The following is a 20575-nucleotide window of genomic DNA, read 5'->3' on the forward strand; positions in this document are numbered from 1 at the left end:
AGTATCATGCATAATTAGGCATTTATTTTTCTCTAATCATGAAAAACCATTTAAGCTAAATGACAAGTAAATACAATGCAGTGTTCTTGATTTGGTTATAAATACAGAGAAAACAGCTATTTTGGGGACTTTTGGGAATGTCTGAATTTATGTGTCAATTTGGCTAGGATAGTGTCTCCAGTTATTCAAACACTAATGTTGTGATGCTGTGAAGGTATCTTGTAGGTGTGATTAATATCTATAATCAGTTGATTTTAAGTAAAGGAGATTATCTTAGACAATGTGGATGGGCTAGATTCTATCTGAAAGGCACTGGGAATGGAACTGAGGTTTTCCTGAAGAATTCCACCTGTAGATGGTAACTTTAACCCATGCCTCAGAGTTCCAGGCTCCCTTTCTGGACAGCCTCTGGATTTCAGACTTGCGGAGCCAGCCCCCATAATCAATTGCACAAGTTGATTCCTTGCAAAAAATGTCTTAATAGATACATTCTACTGCTTCTGTTGGTCTACTGGAACCCTACCTAGTACCATTATTATCTGTTTGCCTTAATATTAAGAGAGTGTTCTTAAGAGATGCATATTAGGAGTGAAGTATCATGAAGTCTTATGATATGTCATGAAATATCACAGAGTCTTTCAAATGGTACAGAAAAATCTCAAATACATAACATATACAGTGAGAGAGCAAATATTGCAAAATGTTAGCAATTGCTGAGTCTGGATTGGGGTCAAGAAACTGTGGTTCATGTAGTTTTACTGGAACACAGCCATGCCCATTCCTTTACGCATATGGCTGCTGTCTGACTACATTAGCAGAGCTGAGCAGTGGTGACAGAAACCCCATGGCTGCAAATCCTAAAATATTTACTATCTGGCTCTTTACATAAAAAGTTTGGTCTGAGTGAAGGGTACGTGGGTATTCATTGCATTCTTATTCCAACATTTCTGTAGGTTTGAAACTGTTCAAAATAAAAAGTTGGACAAAACTAAAGACATCTCCCCCAAGAAAAAAATATTTTTAAAGGAGCACATACTTGAATAGGATTTTCCATCTTAGTTGAAATTCTATAATTGAAATCCATGACATAAGGCATATTCATAATATTTAAGCTTTTCAGGAAAGAAGGAAATCTTAGTCAAGACTAAGGCTCACGCCTGTAATCCCAACACTTTGGGAGGCTGAGGCTGGCAAATCACTTGAGGCCAGGAATTTGAGACCAGCCTGGCCAACATGATGAAACCTTGTCTCTACTAAAAAAATAAAAATAAAAATAAATTAGCTGGGTGTGGTGGTGCGTATCTGTAATCTTATCAGGAGGCTGAGGCACAAGAATCACTTGAACCCCAGAGGCGGAGTTTGCAGTGAGCCAAGATTCCACCACTGCACTCCAGCCTGGGCAACAGAGAGAGACTCAGTCTCAAAAATAACCAAAAAAACAACAAAAACTTTATTGCTGTTGTACGTTAGGTATGCTGGTGCCTTGCTTAAGCCCTGACCACATATCCATCGACTGACATAGCGCTGAATATCCCATTTAATAAATGGAAACAATGTTTCAATGAATATAATAAAAGGACAAATTTTCAAGGTTTTTTCACTAATTTATAAGCTAATATTTGAATTTAAGTCCACTCAAAAAGCCATGTGAAAAATGTTAATACCATAAAGCCTTAAACATTTAAATAGTGTTATTACTACAAAGGAAAGCTTTCCGAAATATAAGATATAGTTTCATCAGATAATGAAAAGGAGAGGACAAGATATAGAAAAAGCAAATCCTTAAGTTGGACTGTTTAGGTGGCCTGTCCATTTCCTTTTAAAAGAACGAAACATAGATACAAGAAAACACTAAATAAGAAAGAATTACAAAAAAATGTTTACCAAAAACTATATGCAATATAGCAGCAAAGAGCTTACTACCTAATGCACACAAAAACAAGGTTCTTGCATAATATTACAATAAAATATTGGTAATCCAGAATTCTTAGAAAATGAGCTTTTATATGTTCACTTAATAGTTGAGTTTTTGCACTTTAAGCACAAAAAGGTTTTGAATGGGAAGCCATAGTGAATATATATTACACAGTCCCATGACTTGTTAAATATCTCTTTATTGAACATCTTGACATTTGAGAGCCATAAGCATGACTGTGTTGGACTGGAGCTGTATTCTGGGCTCATTTGGGTGTAGAATGCAGTTTCCCTCATGATAAACTCATGGAATGGTGAGTTTTCTAAGTCCTTGTGTCCATGTTTTATAGTTTTGTTTTAATATTTCCTTTCTTGCTATCAGCAGTTACTTCTCCTTGCCTAAGAAAAGTTTGCTATAATTTCCCATTCCTCTAATTTGCTACATTTAATCTGCTACTAGCTTGGCAATTTAAGATGCTCAGGAATGTTCATCTGCTTTTATTTGCATAAAATTCAAGTTTGATTCACAAGGCTGGAAAAACTCTTCTACGAGCAAAGCTTTGGTTTGTCTATGTTGTCACAATTACCTAGACGGATGCTGTTTACTACAGTGGCCATTAGCCACACATGGCTATGAAGAACTTGAAATGTGGCAAGTGCCACTGAGGAAATGAATTTTTAATTTTATGAAGTTGAGTTAATTGAGTTCAAGTTTTAAAACTGATACTTGATTCAGTTATTAGAAAACAAGTATGTTTGGAATAATCTGCATATTAAAATCTACTTTGTCTACTCTAAATTTTATTAACTCTACAGATCAAGTATTTCTGATAAAAATGGAGCTTTCAAATTGAGATATGCTCTAAGTATAATATTACTGAATCAATTTTGAGGACTTTTTTCTAAAGGGAAAAAAAAAGAATGTAAAACATCTCATTAATAATATTTACACTGATTACATGTTGTAATAATTTTTGGATATACTAGGTTACGTAAAATATATTATTGAAATTAATTTCACCTGTTTCTTTTTACTCTTTTAAAAGGTGACAAGTAGGAAATCAAAATTGCACCTGTGGATTGCACTTTAGTTCTGTCGGACAGCACAGACTTAATTCACTTTTTATAAAAACTTTTCCTGATTTTCAACTGTATTCTGAATGGGGAAATGCTGGTTAACCGCACGTTGGATAGGCATGAAATATCACACTGACACACACTAAGGACATGCACTGAGCTTGTTAAGGTGCAAAATGTTAAGTTGTTGCAGAGTGACCAACTCACTTTACCGAGGTCACAGACACTTGAACCTGAAGCTACCAGCCCATTAGCTCTTTGGCAGCAAGGGCTCTCTCTGACGAGGCTCTCTGCGCCCCCGCTGGAATCCAGCACAGACCTGTGTACAACGGGTACTCAGAGATACTTCTTGAATGCATGTGGAATGGATTATAATTTATTTTATCAGAGACATGGGAAGACTGAAGTTTGAGAAAAAGAGAAAATCTCATTGGCGTTAGCCACCAATTGAAAAGTGTTTAGAAAAAGGCACTTTTATTACTATACTGAAATACGGATAAAATTTTCCCATACAAAGAAATTTAGGACAAAAGTAAAAAAGTAAAAAGTAAGCTTTTCCCTGGATGCTCAGACCGACTGTTAATATTACAATATTGGGGCAGGTTCTGAAATAGGATTTCTAATTAAATTACCTATTAGGAAGATGGAACATTTTACTTGGCATTTGAATAGAACCAGTTAGGAAGTCTGGGGGATAAAAATCACACCAGCTGCCATCCACATCATACCTGTTTCCAGATGGGGCACACAGCTCTGCATAGTACTTGATTTTGGGCTCTGTCCCACTGGTGCGCATCGTGGCCACGCCTCCGTTGGCAAAGGTGAAGGTGATCATTTGGCTGCTTTTACTGGTGGGAAGAACCTAGGAATTAATGCACACATTATAAATTTAAATAGTAACATTCTGGCCTAACCAATATCTTCCCTTGCATAAGTAAGAAAATAAATGCCAAACATTTCTTTTCTATTGGTTAGAAAAGATAAACATTTTGGAGGAAATCAGAAAATGTACTCCGCATGAATGAAATACTAAATGATGGTAATTTACGAAAATGTGGTCTACTAAATGGAATACTATTCAGCCTTAAAAGAGAAGGAAATCCTGTCATTTGCAACAATATGGATGAACCTGGAAGATAATATGTTGAGTGAAATAAGCCAGGCACAGAAAAACAAATGCTGCATGATCTCACCTATATGTGGCATCTAAAAAGGTTGAACTCACAGAGGCAGAGAGCAGAATAGTGGTTACCAGGGACTGACTGGGGGAGGTGGGTGAGGGTAAGGAAGGGGGAGTTTGGGGAGACGCTGGTCAAAGGGCATAGAGTTTCAGTTAGAAGAAAAGTTCAAGAGATCTATTGTACAATACAGTGACTATAGTTAATAATGATGCACTACATACTTGAAAATTGCTAAGAGAGTAGATTTTTAAGTGTTCTCGCTACAAATACATGATAAGTATGTGAGGTAATATATGCTAATTAAATTGATTTAGCCATCACAATGTACACATGATTTTAAAACATCAGATTGTACATCATAAATGTATACAATTTTTATTTGTGAATTAACTAAATTAATTTTAAATAAAGAAAATTAAGTAACTTTGTGTATTAGCTTTTACTTCCCTAGTTCTATTGAAGTTATTAAAGTTTTATTAAAACATATCATTTCATAAGATATAGACTTAAATAGATTAACACACTACCAAAAAAAAAAAACCCAAACTAGATCATAGTTACTGTTACAAAGTGAATCTTTGCAAACAAAATTCCATAAGGAGTTTTTTTTTTTTTTTTTTTTTTTTTTTTTTTTTAAATAAATAAAGCTTTCAGGCTGGGCGTGGTGGCTCATGCCTGTAATACCAGCACTTTGGGAGACCAAGGAGGGCGGACCACATGAGGCCAGGAGTTGGAGACAAGCCTGGCCAACATGGCAAAATCCGGTCTCTACTAAAAATACAAAAATTAGCCAGGCATGGTGGCAGGCGCCTAATCTCAGCTACTCAGGAAGCTGAGGCACGAGAAACACTTGAACCCGGGAGGCGGATGTTGCAGGGAGCAGAGATTGCGCCATTGCCCTCCATCCTGGGTAACAGAGGAAACTATGTTGAAAAAGAAAAAGAAAGAGAAAAAGAAAAGGAAAGGAAAAAAAAAGCTTCTACAAGAAAATAAATGCCATATAAACTTATTGGTTAGAAAAGAAAATGGTCTCGAGGAAATGGTTTATTTATATTTGATAGGTCCCAAAACTCCATTAAAACTACAGAAGTACTTTCAATAGCAGAAATACACGGGCAAAGAGACAAAGAGGAGGTAGCAGCTGATGGGGCTGCCAACCCAGCGCACAAGTCAGAAAACAGATGGAGGCACAGAACTGGTATGGTGGGACCCAGAGAAGGGAATCTGAGTACTTGCGGAAGGAGACATGGGTGAGAACCAAGGCGAGGCGCTCTGCAAAATCCTGGCCAAGCTCAAGAACCAGAGGCACCAGGTACTGCGAAAGGCAGATGTGAGGCAGGGGCGGAAAGCAGGAACAGCGTCTGAAAGCAGCTCTTAGACTCTAGTTCCTTGCTCTGAGCCCACACCGTCACAGAACCACCTCTTCTCTATTTCTGCAGGAGATGGTTTAAATTCTCTGCAGATTAAATCAGAAACATTCAGGAGTTGGGGAACCTGGGCAGGGCATGATGAAAACAGAGGGATCAAGTAGAAGCCCTCCGGCTGACACCCCCAGCTCTGCCCCAGTCATGCCTCCAGGGCCTTGGCATCTCATCTTATAATCCTTGGGTAGGTGATTAAGGTCTCATTAAATCAGACAGGGGATCCCCTTATAAAGCTAACTTGCTACCAATATCCTCTGAGTGAAGTATGTCATTTGATCTGCATATGTACACAGAGCTTCCAATCAGTTCTTAGGTGCCCAAAGGATAATTAAGGATCATCAGACTTTGGGGGAAAGATATCAGATAAAAGACAAAGTCCAAAACAAACAGAATAAAAAGAACTTGGTGGAAATAAAGAAAATGTAGGGGAAAAAGAAGATGTATATTTTTAAAAAACTATAATTAGGTCTATAATCCTTAGAGAGGTAAGATATTGTTTACATTAAAAAAATATTACCCTGGGCAACACAGCAAGATCCTGTGTTACTAAACAAAAAACCTTAGCTGGGCATGGTGGCACACACCTGTAGTCCCGGGTACTCAGGAGGCTGAAGCAGGAGGATCGCATGAGCCCAGGAGATCAAGGCTGTAGTGAGCTATGATCATGTGACTGCACTCCAGCTTGGGTGGAAGAGCAAGACCCTGTTTCAATAGGACACTATTTTTAATAAATTAGAGAGTTATAACTGAAATAGCCAACAGAGGCACTGAAAGCTAAAGCTAAGGAAATCTCCCAAAAAAACAGAAGAAGAAAGAAAGAAACAAGAAAAGTAGAACATCAGTCTTCGAGAGCCAGCATCTAAGAACTTTTCAAGAAACGAAAAACTGAAAATGCAGGGGAGGTGGTTATTTCAAAAAACAACCAATTAGCTCCCTTTCTTGACACATAATCTAGAAAACTTCTCAGAACTAAAATAAATGATTCTACAGACCAAGTATCCAGAAACATGAATAAAAAGGGACCCATACTATAGCATATCACTGTGAAATTTTAGAACCTGAAGCTTAGAGAAAAGTTCCTAAAATCTTCCCATAGGAAAAAGCAAACAAAACAAGTTGCATGGAAAGGACTGAATAAGTATGGCATCAATAACCTTACATGCAGCAGACAGTAGGCCTTAACTATCTGCTGAAAAAGGAAGGACGGGAGGCTCAGCAGCAATGCTGGAAGCCCAACAATAATGGAGCAATGCTTTCAAACTGTGAGTCAATGAAGTGTGAGGATAGAATAAGACATTTTCAGACCTAAATGCCACCAAAAACTTACTACCCAACAACTTGTTCTCGGAAAGCTATTAGAAGATGTGATCTAGGAAAATAAATACAGAAAGAGGAAGCCATGAGGTCTAGGAGCAAGGGACTCAACCCTGGAGAAGGGCATTCCCAGGATGACAGCTGTGCACCCAACCAAGAAAGCAGCTGGCCCAGCCAGGTGGAGGAACCAGGAGGGTGGCCATTGGACATGGACCAGGAAAACCCTACTGAGAGGCATTTGAAGGATTTGGGAAAAACTATTGACAGGTAGATAGAAATCCAGGCAAATGGAAGAACAAAGCAACTATTACTACATGAATTAAGGCAGGTGCAGTAGCTTACGCCTGTAATCCCAGTCCTTTGGGAGGCTAAGGCAAGAGGATCACTTGAGACCTGCCTGGGGAAACATAGGGAGAGACTCATCTCTCCAAAAAAAAAAAAAAAAAAAAAAAAAAAAAAAAAAAAAAAAAAAAAAAAAAAAAAAAAAGCTGGGCATGATGGCATACCCTTGGTTCTAGCTACTCAGGAGGGTGAGGTGTGAGGATCACTTGAGCCTGGGAGGGCAAGGCTACAGGGAGCTGTGATCATGCCATTCACTCCAGCTTAAGTGACTAAGTGACACAGCAAGACCCTGTCTCCGAGAAAAAAAAAAGGTACAGGAAATACAATTCTCTATACAAATTAGGGAAACCTAATCAAAATACACTACTTAGCTAGCAGGCAACGGCAGTTACTAGTCATAATAACAAAAGCATGGAATCTGATTTAACCAAAAGGTGTGGCATAAACGTACTGTGAGGATGGGGAGAAGACGATTATTAAATATAGAAATTGTAAGAACTAAATCTTTATCTCAAAAATAGAAAATCAACAAATTGTAACGCTGGTGTATCACAACATCACTATATGAACACATGCTTTACAAATGTGGTCTTGGTGGCATGGCAATGAGGTGGCAGGGGTGGGACTGCCATGTTTCATCATAAGCGTTTTCATATTATTTCTGTTTTTAAAATATGCTGTGTGCCGATGAAAATGAAAAACAGAACAAAGTAAATATCAAAGAACGTGCTAAACATCTCATAAGAATATTCTTACTTTCTTCCCCCAACCCCCTGACATAGTTAGCAACACTCTTCTGCTACCTTTGGGTCCTTTTGTCTCCAGTGTAGGATCTGCATGGTGTGAAGAATGCAAACTCAGGCTTTACAGCCAACAGCTCCCACACACTCAGAGAACAGAGTAAACTAACTACAAAACAAACAGTGGTTCTCAAAGTGAGGACCAGTTGCATCAGTACCACCTGGGACCTTGTTAGAAATGAACATTTTTGGCTCCTACCCCAGACCTACTGAATCAGAAAGTGCAGGTGTGGGCTCCAGCACTGTTTTCGCCAGCCTTCTTGGTTACTGATGCTCCTGCAAGTGCGAGAACTGACAGGGAGAGAATGCTGGATCCTGAGACAGAAAACCCAGATTCTCCCTGGACCACCCCCAACTAAGCTCTGTGACCACAGACAGGTTCCACACTGCTGAGCACTTATTGCTTATTGCCTAAGGTGCTAAATGACCATAAAGGTTTTGATGACTTGTTCCTCTTTTTTTTTTTTTGAGACAAAGTCTTGCTTTGTCATCCAGGCTAGAGTGCAGTGGTGCAATCTCAGCTCACTGCAACCTCTGCCTCCCGGGTTCAAGCAGTTCTCCTGCTTCACCCTCCTGAGTAGCTGGGATTATAGGTATATGCCACCACACCCAGCTAATTTTTGTATTTTTAGCAGAGATGGGATTTCACCATGCTGGCCTTGAACTCCTGACCTCAAGTGATCCACCTGCCTCGGCCTCCCAAAGTGCTGGGATTACAGGTGTGAGCCACCGCTCCCGGCCTAGTAGAATCTCTTTTAGTTCTAGCCTACGGTTTTTAACTTACCACGCCCGGCTAATTTTTGTCTTTTTTAATAGAGACCAGGTTTTGCCATGTTGGCCAGCCTAGTCTTGAACTCCTGACCCTCAAGTGATTTGCCCACCTCAGCCTCCCAAAGTGGTGGGATTACAGGCATAAGCCACCACACCCGGCTTCCATATATTTTTTATAGCTTATTTATAATCACGCCTAAGTGCCTAAAATCACTTTCAGTTAATTGTATGATTAAATAATTTGTTCAAATTATTTTAAAAGATAAATAGAAAAAAGGTTGGTTGAGAAGAGAAGACATTACTTACAGCTTTCTTATCAGGCTGGCTATCATCATAGCCAGTTGTAAGGTCCCTAATGGCAGAAATTTCAAATTTGCCACAAGCTTTTGGATAATTATTTTTTCCATCGTAGTTTCTGAGGTTTTCAAATAATTTCTTAATGGTGTCTTGATCATGGCAGATAAAATAGGAAGCTTTAGTAATATGGTAGCCATACCTATCAAACAAATACAAATTCATGCATATGAGGAACAAATACTTTTGTAGGGTGGACACAGAACATGTACCAACCAGTGTATTCTAAAATAAATATGGCTGGGCGTGGTGGCTCACGCCTGTATTCCCAGCACTTTGTGAGGCCAAGGTGGGCGAATCACCTGAGGTCAGGAGTTTGAGAACAGCCTGGCCAACATGGTGAAACCTCGTCTCTACTAAAAATACAAAACTTAGCCGGGTATGGTGGCAGGCACCTGTAGTCACAGCTACTCTGGAGGCTGAGGCAGGAAAATCACTTGAACTCAGGAGGTGGAGGATTCAGTGAGCCAAGATTGTACCATTGCACTCCAGCCTGGGCAACGAGAAACTCCATCTCAAAAGAATAAAATAAAAATAAAAATAAAAATAAAATTAAAATAAATAAAATAAAATAAAAAATAATAAAATAAATGTAATAGCCATAACTGACTCCAAAGGAATAATTTTTACAAGACCATTAAAAAAGAGGGCCAGGCCAGGCACAGTGGCTCATGCCTGTAATCCCAGCACTTTGGGAGGCTGAGATGGGTGCATCACCTGAGGTTAGGAGTTTGAAACCACCCTGGCCAACATGGTGAAACCCCCAGCTACTAAAAATACAAAAATTAGCTAGGTGTGGGGACGCCTGTAATCCCAGCTACTAGGGAGGCTGAGGTAGCAGAATTGCTTGAACCCGGGAAGCAGAGGTTGCAGTAAGCTGAGATCATGCTACTGCACTCCAGCCTAGGTGGCAGAGCCAGACCCCGTCTCAAAAAAAAAAAAAGAGAGGTCCAACAATCTACCCCAGGGATCACCAAATGACTGCCTGGTCTTCCACCTGCATTTGCACAGACAGCCACGTCACACCCATCACTTTCTGTATTATGTCTGGATGCTTATGCACTACATAGGCAAGGCAGAGTTGAGTTATTGCTACAAAAAAAATGATTTTAAGTGTCCGATGTCAAAAAAGATTAAATGTCTTCATTTTTTGACATCGGACACTTAAAATCACTTTCTTTTATGTTGTCATTTGTTAAGAATTAATGCAATCAGGAATAGTAATTACTAAGTGGTTAAGTATCAAAAGGAAAAGGTGATCTCTTTAGTTTTTTTTTTTTTTTTGAGACAGAGTTTAGCTCTTGTCGCCCAGGCTGCAGTGCAATGGTGCGATCTCGGCTCACTGCAACCTCTGCCTCCCAGGTTCAAGCAATTCTCCTGCCTCAGTCTCCCGAGTAGCTGGGATTACAGGGGCCCACCACCATGCCCAGCTAATTTTTATATGGTTAGTAGAGACGGGGTTTCACCATGTTGGCCAGTCTGGTCTCAAACTCCTGACTTCAGGTGATCCACCCGCCTCAGCCTCCCAAAGTGCTGGGATTATAGGCGTGAGCCATTGTGCCCTGCCTTATTTAATTTTTATATGAAATAGAATTCATCACCAAAATAAAAGCATTAGAAAGGATATTAGTATCTCATGCATAAGTATATAACAGAACATTTCAAAATATTATTTCGATCCAACAGAGTCAATAACAACTTACTCCACATAGATGGCCTTTAGTTGCTGAGACAAAGACAAATTCTTGGTTGCTAGAAAGCTAGCCAACTCTGCACTTATGACAGCGGCACTGACTCCATCTTTGTCCAGAACAAAAGGGCAGCACATGTATCCTGCAGAAACACACGTCATACATACATCTATACAATACAGTGTCAAACCACATGTGAGTATGAATCCTGGCTACTGCATATTAGAGGTTGTACAGTGTTGCGTGTATGCTCGTTTCTCATTAACTACCTTATGTTTAAGACTTTAGCCCACTGCCTAGGCCACAGCAGGCCTTCAAGAAGTATTTGCTGAAGAACCTGCAAGATTTTCCCTCCTGGCCACATTGTGCTCAATCACTAGAGTCATGAAACTCCTTCCAGCTCATGAAATTGTTTCTAATTGTCCTGGTCAATACATATCTCTTCCTTCTTTGAATCCCAATAGTATTTGTTAGTTACATTATTCATTTTGATATCTGGCCTATACTCTTGTGTGTGATTACTTCACTAAATCTATCTAAGCTGCTGTAGGCTAAGGTCAGTGCCATCATTTCTTTTAGAGTCACTGGGTAATAGACATGCAATTAATACTTGATAAATGAATGTAAGAAAATCTTTTCTAAAGTAAAAATCTATGGAAAGACAAGTCTGCCAAATCTGACAATGAACGAGCAGAACCTGAGCGATGACACTTTCTTAGATCAGTTAAATCGTGTGTTAGTGTCGCAGAGAATATACGAATATAAACAAATCTAATGCATAATAGCTTTTACTAAATTAATAGCTTAAAAGCATTTGGTACAATGTGAATTTCAAATTTCTATAGCTAGCTCTCCTTTCTGTTCATTTATATTGACAGTTTAGGACAAGGGTTTTTCTGTCATTCTGGCTGGACCTGGTTCGTCCTTTTGGGGGACTATCATTTTGATGACAGCAGCGAACTATGCCTTCCTTCTCCCTTCCTCTGCATAGACCCTAGCATAGATCCTCATTAGCACTTTCGGAGGAGGATGGACTTTAAATACCACAGGGTTTAGGCCTGGATATTAGACACCACAGTGGAGGAAACATCACACCTCCCAAAGTCCATATACTGGCAGTCATGCATACAATATCACTGTTCTCAGTCATTCAGGCCAAGGATTCTGACATGAATGACTTGGTTATTTTTAAGACATTACTTTTTGCTGTAAATCATCTGAGATGTCAATTTTGGAGTAGGACAGTTCGACATTCAACCTGAGTGCTGGAGAAGCAAAATAAACCGGTTTGAATCCAAATGCAAACTTTTCCTTTTGCTTTGTAACCAATTCCTTAATGTTCATGATCACTTCTTACCAATAGCTTCTTCAAATGCAAACAAGACCGTTTTCCCCTGGTCCATTAGCTGTTTGGCTCTGTTTCCCATCCACTTAAAGCCAGTTAATGTTTCCTAAAGGGATAATCAAAATGAGAAAGACATGTCTTAGATCTTCTACAGAGCAGATGAAAGGAAAATGAGTGAATCCCAGAAACAACTTACCTCAAAATGAAAACCTTCCTTTAAGGCAATGGCCCGCAAGATTTTAGAGGAGACGGTGCTGGACAACATGTACGTGTCTTTGAGAGCACCGCGATCCTGGTTCTTCTCTTTCCAAGATGTAAAAAGCCACCAGCCCAAGAGGGCCCCCAACTCATTGCCTGAAAACACCCTCCATTCACCACTGAAAGAAAACAAAACAACTATTCATTTCCATTATCTTAAGGAAGACTCTAGAGTGTCATGGGGATAAAACAATTTAGCAAACAAAGCCTCAAAGTATTTTCTGCAAGGCTGTTCTTGTTATTCATCATCTTTAAATAACTGGTCAGAAATGTAACTGCCATTTTACAAACATCTGAGCAGCTACCATATATATCAGCCAGTTTGCCTGAACAGACATCCTCTCTTTGAAGACTGTGTAAAATAAGTATGTCAGACATGACACACAATGGCTCTATATTAATCTTTGGCAAAGCCTTTGGTTTTAAATATAACAAATATGCTGGCAAGATCCCCCATATACAGAGTAACTTTTGCTATCTCAATTTCTGGACTGGTTAGTGTTGCTGATTCTGAGACGGGACAGCTCAGTACCACTTAAGATCAAGCTCGGTCCTAAATGGTCAGAACATCAGAGAAAAGGTGTGCGATTTCTGCTTCTCTTGGCAGTCCAGATGGCTAAAAGTAAATCTCATCTATCAGGATGTATCACCTTAGCTTAACTTTCTCAACACTGACATAGAATGGAATCTGTTTTATCACAATCTAAACACCCTGCCATTTCAGCAGCAGCACCCTCCTGCCCCCAAAACATCACATAGGCTAACTGACACCCAAAATAGCTTGGGCCCTGCCTACCTTTCAACTTTAGGCCCCACGTACTTACTTCTCCTTTGTTCAAACTCTCTGGTCAGACTTGTCTTAAACACTGTGCCGATACCCCACAGGAATTCCTCCCTGGTCTGTCCAAATTAAATTCAGCATCTCCTTGAAGATACAGCTCCCTCCTAAACCCCTCAGCAAATACTGAAGCACACAGCTAGCTCCAAAGTGCTTTACCCTCATTAGACACTGAGACATTACTTATAATAAAATCAATTATAAAATGAGAAGTTCCCAAATAGGAGTTTCAATTTGAAACACATACTGGGTTGATTTACTCTGCATTATGCTTGCCAATCACGTAACCTCCCCCTACACTAGATCTCTATCTTCTCTCCATCAGAAGACTCCACAGGAGGTTCAGTGAAACGATCATTTGCAAAATAAATGGGAAATGTTTCCAAATAGGTCTCATCTCCCCAGGAACATTTTACCAATGAAGAGATCATCCTTCATATGTTCTATAATAGAGGTAATCACAATTAATTTTACCTGTCTTGCTTTTCTGCCACAGCAAGTCTATCAGCATCCGGGTCATTTGCTAAAACAATTCTGGCCTTGGTTTTGTCAGCCAAAGCAAAAGATAAAGTCTGAAGAAGAATATGAAAATAAAAGATTATTTAATCAAGAATCGAGCATATGGTAGTCTTTAAAAACATTCAGCTCCTTAAGAACTCAAGAGGTCTTTCCGCTCTTAGAAAGATAATATAGGACCAACCAAGACCAGCTCCAGAAGTGAAATTTAGCAAACAAAAGCTACAGCTGGTCTTGGTTGGCCACATAGTATCTTCCTAAGTCAGAGGTCAGATAATGGGAGCATCGGTGTGTGAACCAAGCCTACCAGTGTGCCCGCTGCGCATGTGCCAGTAGGTGTGTGGTTGGACTGGTATTTCCGGGCATTGCCGTGTGATCAGCCTCACAAATAAAACACAATAAACTGATTCTCTGAATACCACTGCTACCCCAACATTTAAAAATGTTATAGGAACCATACTGTAAGCAACACTTCTTCATATCAGAAAAATGACAAGAAATAAAAATCATAACCCGATAAAATTTCACTCTATTACTGCTTCTTTTTGGCATTAAGGAGACACGGCAAATTAAATTAAATTAAATTAAATTAATTGAATTTGAAGCACCATTTAGAGCTCAGTTCTCATATCCTGATCCTGGGGTGTTTAATTTGAAAGATCCTTTAAGAAATGAATGACTAACAGATATACATATTTCCTTTTTTTTTTTTTGAGACAGAGTGTCGCTCTGTCACCCAGGTTGGAGTGCAGTGGTGCAATCTCAGTTCACTGCAACCTCCGTCTCCCAGGTTCAAACAACTCTAATGCCTCAGCCTCCCAAGTAGCTGGGATAACAAGCATGTACCACCACACCCAACTAATTTTTGTATTTTTAGTAGAGACGGAGTTTCACCATGTTGGCCAGGCTGTTCTCGAACACCTGACCTCAAGTGATCCGCCTGCCTTGGTCTCCCAAAGTGCTGGGATTACAGGCATGAGACGCTGCACCCAGCCCTATATACATATTTCCACACTGAAATTAGTTTTTCTTCAGCACAATGAAAAAACATAAAATGTATTTTACTTGACAGTAATAGTTTTGAATATAAAAGCAGATTTCATAATTTTAAAAAAAATTAGGTTACCAAGACACCTTTCCCCTCTTCGGGATTCGGGTATTTCACCGTTGGAAACTCAGGATCCGGATCTTTCTGTTCAGGAACAGCCTCAGGAGGAACAAGGTCAAAAGCCTTGAAAGCTGACTGCACAAAGTTATGACCCACCCCATGGACAGAGGTGTGCACGAACTTCACCTTCGTTTCCCTGTTCACGCTCCTAGAATCAGACACACCGTGGAAAATGATAAAAGGTAGAAACAGGGCTCTCAAAACTGCAAGGTTTGCAAGAATGTACAAGACAACTGAATATCTTTCTAATTCCATTTCAAAAAAACAAAACGTATCTATTCTCTCCCAGATATATATATTCCCTCCCTCAACATACTCAAGTTTTAAATTCTACTCTGTAGTTATTTTCAGCAAATCTGATTATTTCAGGTTTTATGTATCCCATCTAGAGTGAGATACAAAGAAGAACCTCAAGCTCATGTTCCTACATGAGACTCACTGCTGGCCTGATAGGTGCCCCGACAGTGCCAGAGTCAGCCCGGGACAGTTCCAGGGCTCCACACACCCATACATCCCCAAAGCGACAGGTTCCCAAATGCCTTTTATCAGCTTCAGAAATGATTTTAAAAATGCCCTTTTTAACAAAATGTGTTGGGTTATCCCATACATAAAGATATAAAAAATAAGGCCGGGCGCGGTGGCTCAAGCCTGTAATCCCAGCACTTTGGGAGGCCGAGACGGGCGGATCACGAGGTCAGGAGATCGAGACCATCCTGGCTAACACGGTGAAACCCCGTCTCTACTAAAAAATACAAAAAACTAGCCGGGCGAGGTGGCGGGCGCCTGTAGTCCCAGCTACTCGGGAGGCTGAGGCAGGAGAATGGCATAAACCCGGGAGGCGGAGCTTGCAGTGAGCTGAGATCCGGCCACTGCACTCCAGCCCGGGCGACAGAGCCAGACTCCGTCTCAAAAAAAAAAAAAAAAAAAAAAAAAAAAAAAAAAGATATAAAAAATAAAACTTTTACTTTGGGAGGCCAAGGCGGGCGGATCACCTGAGGTGAGGAGTTCAAAACCAGCCTCACCAACATGGAGAAACCCCATCTCTACTAAACATACAAAATTAGCCGGTCATGGTGGTGCATGCCTGTAATCCCAGCTACTTGGGACACTGAGGCAGGAGAATCGCTTGAACCTGGGAGGCGGAGGTTGCAGTGAGCCGAGATCGTGCCATTGCACTCCAGCCTGGGCAACAAGAGCGTAACTCCATCTCAGGAAAAAAAATATTAAAAATAATAATAATAATAAATAAAACTTTTTGTTTGCCAAGTAACAATCCTGTTTGATACCATGCCATGACTTAGGGACTTCATACAGACTAACAACAGATATCAAAATTAACAAGAGAAGTTACAAAAAATAAAAGGCTTAAAAACTTCCAATGCTCTGATGACTGGAATCTTAGGTTACTATCCATTTCTTTTGGGAATGAATAAATGAACACGGTCTTGTCTAAGAGAATCATGGTTTAAAACAAGCATACCCTGAAAATAAAATGCATCTGGGAAAATAAATACGTAAGATTAGGGAGGAAAAATCTGGAAAAACAACTCTCTTGGATTTTAAAATACATAATAAACCTATAGCAATTAAAACAGCTTGGTACTAGATAGAAAAAGGCAGATTAAAGGAACAGAATAGAGAATTCAGAAGTTAATCTAATTTGAAATGGGAAATGAACACAGAAGTGGTTAACATGCTCTGGAGTCAGAGTCTGAATTTAAATCCTGGGGCTTGGCCATCCATAAGCTGTGTGACTGTTGGCTATTAACCACTCTTCCTTATAGTTTTCTCATCTATAACATGCATGATAATATACTATAATTTACTGGCATTACTCTGAGGATTAAAATGAAATTACATGTTGACCGGGCACAGTGGCCCACTCCTCTAATCCTAGCACTTTGGGAGGCCGAGGCTGGTGGATTGCTTGAGCTCAGGAATACAAGACCAGCCTGGGCAACATGGTGAAACCCCATATCTACAAAAAAAATACAAAAAAATTAGGAGGGCATGATGGTGCACAACTGTAGTCCCAGCTACTTGGAGGGCTGAGGCAGGAGCATTCCCTGAACCTGGGAGGTCAAGGCCGCAGTGAGCCAAGATCATGCCACTGCACTCCAGCCTGGGTGACAATGTGAGACCCTGTCTTAAAAAAAAGAAAAAAAATTACATGTGAAGGGCCTCCAGCAGCTATCTGATATGTAATAAGCACTTGACTAACGTTAGAAATTGTTTCATAAAGGTGACCTTTCCAATTAGTCAAAAAAAAAAAAAAAAAGATTCTTCCATTGATGTTGGTACAACCGCAAACCTTTTAGAAAAAAACCTATAATCTGCTTTCCTACTTCATGCCCCATATAAAATTAAAAATCACTAATGAAACAGAAGATTGAAATATTATAAAACACAAACATGAAAGTTCTAGAGAAAGAACAAGGGAAATTTTTTGTGTTACTTGTGTTACTTTAATAATTTTGTTACAGAGCGTGTCTTCCTAAGCGTGACATAAAACACAGAAGCTATAAAATAAGATTAATAAATATTATACAAATTTGTGAACAGTTCAGCAAAGAGTTTCAATAAAAAATTCCAAAGAAAACAGAAGAGAAACATCTAAAAAACATATATTATATATATTTTATATGTATATATTATATGTATATATGTATATTATAAACAAAGATGTTTATAAATATAAAAGGTGAACAAATACATAGAAATATATAGGTTAAAGAATACAAATAAAAGTGAGCTATTACTTTCAACTAGCAAATCAGGAAAAATGAGAAACTGGATCACGGCGCAGGAGGAAATATAGATATCATATGCTGTCACCATCTACTGCTGGTGGGAGCACCAACTGGTATATTTTTGGCGGTCAATTTGCTAAGCACTATCAACTTTGCGAATGCATAGACAATTCTGATGCCAGAAAGTTACCTTACGGTTACGCATGCGCACACACATGCACGTGCGTGCGCGCACACACACACACCCACACACTCTCAAGCAACTGTTCACAAGGGGGGTTGACTCCCGAGCTACTGGGAGTGGAAAACCAGAAATGCTTCATTTTTCCTGAAGTTAAATCAGAGGGGCAGAGGGAAAGTTCACAGATGTGTTTTGTCTGGACTACACACCATTGAAAAAAATGGTACAACATGTAGGAATTAGGAGATTTCACACACAAAATGCAGGTTTCCGGTTTTTTTGGGAACAGGAGAACACAGATGATCTGGCAACTGGGACCCATATTTTCATGTGGGCAACACTCAGCTGGCGTGGCTGCTCCCTTCAGGAGGGACTGGGCTTTCATACTCTGCACTGGAGTGGACACCATCAGCTGATCCAACAAATACAATATCAAAGACACCTACAAGTTCAGTTTCTTTGAATCCATGGTTTCTTGCTAGGGGGACAATCAGGAGGGGTGGGACCTACAGCATACTCAAGAAGACACTACTGTCACTCTACTAGACCACTTCCTACCTTACGGTAAGGACTGAGTCTGTGTCACTGAGTTAAACCCACTGGTGCAGCAGCCTTTAAGACAGAAAGCCGGGACTAATAGGGACTAACATAGGAAGGTGTCCGTGACAAATTAATTAGGGGGAAAAGGGCACAGAACAAACCACACACACACACTGTATTCCCATTTATGGTTTTGAAGTATATTACACATATATATATATATGCTTGCGCATGCACAGAAAATTTTTGGAAAGATAGAAAAATACCAGTGTTTCCTATTCAAGACTTTTAAGCAAGTTTTTAAAACATACATATATATGTACACACACACATGCACACTGACATGTATGAATCACATACATGTACAGAATCTATAGGAGGTCAGCAAACTAAGGCCTATGGGCAAGCCACCACTTCCGTCTGCACTCCTTCACTGACATTTCATCTATGACGGCTTTTGTACTAAAACAGCAGAGTTGAGTAGTTGAGAAAGAGTCCATGTGGTCCTCAAAGCCAAAAATATTTACTATCTATCCCTTTAAGAAAAGTTTGCCAAGGCCTGATCTACAGCCTCTAAAATAGGATGCGGCTGGTTGGGCATGGTGGCTCACACCTGGAATCCCAGCACTTTGGAAGGCCAAGGCCGGTGGATCACTTGAGGCCAGGAGTTCAAGACTAGCCTGGCCAACATGCCACAATACCTTGTTTCTATTAAAAATACAAAAAAACTAGCTGGGTGCAGTGGCTCACACCTGTAATCCCAGCTATTTGGGAGGCTGAGGCACAAGAATCGCTTGAATCTAGAAGGCAGAGGTTGTAGTGAGCCAAGATCGTGCCACTGCACTCCAGCCTGGGTGACAGAGTGAGACTCTGTCTCAAAATAAGTAAACAAAATAAAATAAAATCAGACACAGCCGAAGCACATGAACCAGTTAAAGAGAAAAACTTCATGAACACTGATAGAATTTGGCTGAATCACATAAACTTCACTCACTCAAGGCCAGTGAAGACACAATTCGTTTACCTGTGGAAACAGTACTTTTTAAGGTCCTCAAAGTAGTCGTTATTGATGGAAGCACTGGGATTGTGAAGAAGTGGACTGCTATCAATTAAAGAGTCGTCCCAAGCTTGAGGCCACGGTTCTAGGTTTTCTTCAATAGCTTGAGAAATCCCTTTATCATGAGGAGAGATGATCTGAGCTCCATTATCCCAATAGACCTAGAGAACCCAGGAACACATTCAGAAGGTTTACAGTTAATGGAAATAAGGCACCTATTGCCCGTGGTCCCAAAGAATACAGATATAGGATTCCTACAGAAGGATGTATGTGTGGAGTAGAAAAAGGAAAATACCTTATAACCATTATCCTGCTTTGGATTGTGAGATGCAGTTATCATGATTCCAGCACAAAGTTTCAAGCGCAATACCGTGAAGGGCTGTAACATAGCAGGAAACAAGAACAAACAGTTTTTAACAAAAAAAGCAGACATCCTTAAAATGTCTATTTTATATTGTTCATGCCAACTTGCTTCCTTTTAATAAATGTAATATATAAATAGCATAGTATTTCTGAGCCACACCCCAGCAGTATGCAACTACCCTTAGAACTAACTGACTGCTCAAAATTCCAGGATGCATTTCCTAATAAGAAAGGTGAGTAATTTCCTCAGTGCCTTCTCATTCCATCTTCTACTTGGTTGAGCTAGAAAATTCTTCAAACACAACAATGGTCTAAGCCTCCATTCCAATGCTTTCAAGGCTTCTACCTGAGACAGAAGTTTGTGGATTCAGTTTACTCCCTCCAACTGCTTCTCCCTCTTCTCCTCTCTCATCTGCTTTTAAGGAAAAGGTTGAGAAAAATACTGAGGGGCTGGGGGTGATGGCTCACGCCTATAATCCCACCACTTTGAGAGGCCGAGACAGGTGGATCACTTGAGGTCAGGAGTTCAAGACCAGCCTGGCCAACATGGTGAAGCCCTGTCTCTACCAAAAAGACAAAAGAATTAGCCAGGCATGGTGGCAGGCACCTGTAATCTCAGCAACTTGGGAGGCTGAGGCAGGAGAATCACTTGAACCCGGGAGGTGGGGGTTGCAGTGAGCCGAGATCGTGC

General features: G+C 40.0%; 1 protein-coding gene across 1 annotated transcript in view; it reads right to left on the reverse strand.

The window, feature by feature from the left end:
- The window catches only part of PGM2 (phosphoglucomutase 2), a 35579-nt gene that overhangs the window by 2268 nt on the left and 12736 nt on the right, over window positions 1–20575 (reverse strand). The window contains exons 5-13 of the mRNA XM_050790913.1: window positions 19817–19900; window positions 19489–19682; window positions 14952–15141; window positions 13784–13881; window positions 12410–12590; window positions 12226–12319; window positions 10881–11010; window positions 9130–9319; window positions 3720–3853 (exon numbers count right to left, since the gene is read on the reverse strand). Coding sequence (XP_050646870.1) covers window positions 3720–3853; window positions 9130–9319; window positions 10881–11010; window positions 12226–12319; window positions 12410–12590; window positions 13784–13881; window positions 14952–15141; window positions 19489–19682; window positions 19817–19900 — 1295 coding nt within the window. The remainder of the gene's footprint in view (window positions 1–3719; window positions 3854–9129; window positions 9320–10880; window positions 11011–12225; window positions 12320–12409; window positions 12591–13783; window positions 13882–14951; window positions 15142–19488; window positions 19683–19816; window positions 19901–20575) is intronic.

Source organism: Macaca thibetana, chromosome 5 (genome assembly GCF_024542745.1).
Source record: "Macaca thibetana thibetana isolate TM-01 chromosome 5, ASM2454274v1, whole genome shotgun sequence".
Lineage (NCBI taxonomy): Eukaryota > Metazoa > Chordata > Mammalia > Primates > Cercopithecidae > Macaca > Macaca thibetana.